Source organism: Gordionus sp. m RMFG-2023, chromosome 3 (genome assembly GCF_954871325.1).
Source record: "Gordionus sp. m RMFG-2023 chromosome 3, tfGorSpeb1-WG-v2, whole genome shotgun sequence".
Taxonomy (NCBI): domain Eukaryota; kingdom Metazoa; phylum Nematomorpha; class Gordioida; order Chordodea; family Parachordodidae; genus Gordionus; species Gordionus sp. m RMFG-2023.
This window is the reverse complement of record NC_088777.1, coordinates 28,104,069-28,107,181: the sequence shown is the minus strand read 5'-3', so window position 1 is coordinate 28,107,181 and position 3,113 is coordinate 28,104,069. Positions and strand designations below refer to the sequence as shown.

Genomic DNA, 3,113 nt, shown 5'->3' with positions numbered 1-3,113 from the left:
ACTACATGATTATATGATTTCCGCAAATGTAGTTGCATCTGTATATTTATTATTTTTGAGAATAATTTTGTATTGCAATCGATGTTGATATTAGAGGTGGGCGCGGGCCTAATTGTAATAAAAAAAATTCACGCTCACGCTTACCACTAAAAAATTTTTGACCCGACCCGCCCGCTCACGAAAGGCAATATTTTGATTCACGCACGTTCAGCCCGAAAATTCACGGTGTTTTTAAATTTTTCAAAATTGGTAACCTATAATTATACACTTTTTTGAATTTATTCTATTTATTTCTATAATTCCATAACAAAAAATAAATACAATTTATAAATCGAAATTTTTATTTAAAAAAAGAATAATATCCATGTTTTTTTATTTTAATTGAGTACGCCTTTCCTCCAACAAGTGATTGGCTACAGAAAACAATCTTTCACTAGATGCCGAACTTGCAGGGGCGGATAAAATTTTACTCGCCAATTTTTTTAAAAAAGGAAACGAATTTTCATGATTCCAAAACTTCAAAATACTATCATTAATATTTGTCTTCTGAGCGATGAATCTTTTAAGTTCATCCTCGCCGTTTTCTTCGATAGATGGTGAGGGTATATCAGTATCATCTAGATTTGGCATTGACTTATTCATATCATATTTTATGACATTTAGCATTTTTATGGTAGTTTTATATATATCGTTTTTTTCTTCTTCTGATAAAAACTTAAGGCTTTTGAAATTGGGATCCAAAATAAAGCCTACTTTATGTAGGGGCTGCATGATGAATCTTTCTTTTAAAAGACATCCAGTCCTGATTTTTAAGGCTTCTATTATTGTTGTATCCCCTTCAGAGGGTTGACAAAACTGTAATAATTTTTGTCTCCACTGATAAACTTCATTTAATGTGGGATGAGAATCGGCACTCAGATTTTCCGAGCATTCTTTAAATATTGATAAAAAAAATTCTAACTGCCGTAAGATGGTAATATCAACAGTGGCTAGTCGATTTAATTCTTGCTTGCTAAGCAAGTACACCTGAATTTCGGAATATGATTTTAAGAAACTCTGTATCATGATATACAGAGTTCCATCTAGTTATCACATCTTGTTTAAGAGTGTAGCCTAGTTTGCTGTTAGCTGTTGATTGTTTGAAATACTGTACTATTTTTTTCACACCATTTATATTTACAGCTATTTCATGTAAACAATTATCAAAAATGTAATGCATAATGTTTTTTAATATATAACATATGCAGGGTAGCCTTTCATCATCTTTAAATGCACATATTAGGTTTGCCCCGTTATCAGTTACCACTATACATTTACTTAAATAGTTTTCTATGTCTGTGTATTCTTCCAAAATTGAATTTACTATAATTTTGATATTGACTCCTGTTTTTTTTTCATCCATTACCCTTGTAGCCAAAACAAATGATTTTAATTCAAAATCCTTATTGATAACATGCCAGTAATAGTTAAAAAACTACGATTTTTATACTCATCTGTCCAAAAGTCGGTGGTTATGGACAAGTAATTGTTTTTGATCAAGCTTTTTATCTTAATTTAAATTTTTCCATATATTTTTGGAGCTACTGTATTCATAAGAGTTTTTCGACTAACAATTATATCTTTTATATTTTGTTGTCCATATGTAACACCAAAATTAATTAACTCTTGGCCAAGCTTATAAAATCCTTCACTTTCTGTAGCATTTAAAGGTCGTAGATCTTTACATATAAAATATAACTGATTTTTTTGTAAAACTGCTTTTGATTGATCTGACATTTGTCTTTTAAACATATTATATATTGTCTGATCAGAATGTTTTTTTGTATTTTTTATGACACATTTATGTCTTGATAAACTGGCAGTACCTGTTTTACATTTATATGACATCACGTTTTGGCAACTTGTACATTTTACAAAATTTTGTAAGGTACCTTTATAATATATTGTTAAGAAATTTCTTGCTTTTTCTGTTTTCTGGAGCTTTAAATTCAATATCAATGTCTTTCCTTCTTATTTTAGTTAACATCTCTGATTTTGAAATCGTCCATCTCAATTATTTCATTATTATTATTAACATTATTATCTCCTTCTCCACTGCTTTGTGTATGATTTTCCTCTTCAAGGTCGCTTAAAATCATTTATTTAATAAATAAAGAATGAATTAAGTATCTAAAATTATTTAAACCAAAGATTATAGTAAAAAAATTAAGACCATTTTTTTAAAATTCAAATAATATATTAGAAAAATATATCATGTGATTTTCCTTAGCCTGATTAATAAAAAGGTATAAACCAAAATTAATAAAACAACAAGATTTTAAATTATATGAGTAATGTTTGAAATTTTTAAAATATTTGTTAACTATATTTTAAAATATATATAATCCAAATATGCAACTTTATTTATGACAATTATATTGAGTATGTTAGATTTGTTGGTAAATATGAGAAAATTTAAACAATGAATTATATTAATTTCGAATCATTATAATTTGAGTGAAAATGATTAGTATAAATAATAAAGATAAATGAAAATAAAACATATTTAAATTTATGTTTTACCATATTTCCATTGATTTATTATTTTTCATTGGTTGTTGTATTTTGTTGGATCTAATAGTACTCTAGATCTTTGAGTTTAATTGTTAATAAAGAAATACTTATTATATATTAATATAATATTATAAATTTTACTCCTTCACTACTCATACATTACATTAAAGCATTTATTACAAATAATAAAAAGTAAAAACTTTCAATGACATTTGTAAATACTAAAATTTATAATTTAATGCGAAGAATTACATTTTCATTGTAAAATAATATATATTATAATAAAATACTTGAAAGAAGATCACTATATACATGTAAATAAGCTTGTTGATAAATTTGATTTGAATTTGAACATAATTTTAAAAGAAAAAGCTAGCAAAAGTAAAAATAGGTTCACTCGGATGTTGTTTATAAAATGTGAAAGATTTTTTGTTTTCAAAAACTAATCTTTTTTTTAAAAAAACTAAATTAAATTAAATAATAAATAAAATATATATTTTTTAAAATTATAAATTTGCAAATTTATATTAATAAAAAACAATTTTAAAAATTAAAATTTC

The 3,113-nt window shown here is 25.3% G+C and overlaps 1 protein-coding gene across 1 annotated transcript; it reads right to left on the bottom strand.

The window, feature by feature from the left end:
* Window positions 1-372: 372 nt before the first annotated feature.
* LOC135926850 (uncharacterized) lies at window positions 373-1,065 on the bottom strand. Its single transcript, XM_065462781.1, has one exon. It carries the CDS (start codon window positions 1,063-1,065, stop codon window positions 373-375), a length of 693 nt encoding a protein of 230 aa, XP_065318853.1.
* Between the last annotated feature and the right edge of the window lie 2,048 nt (window positions 1,066-3,113).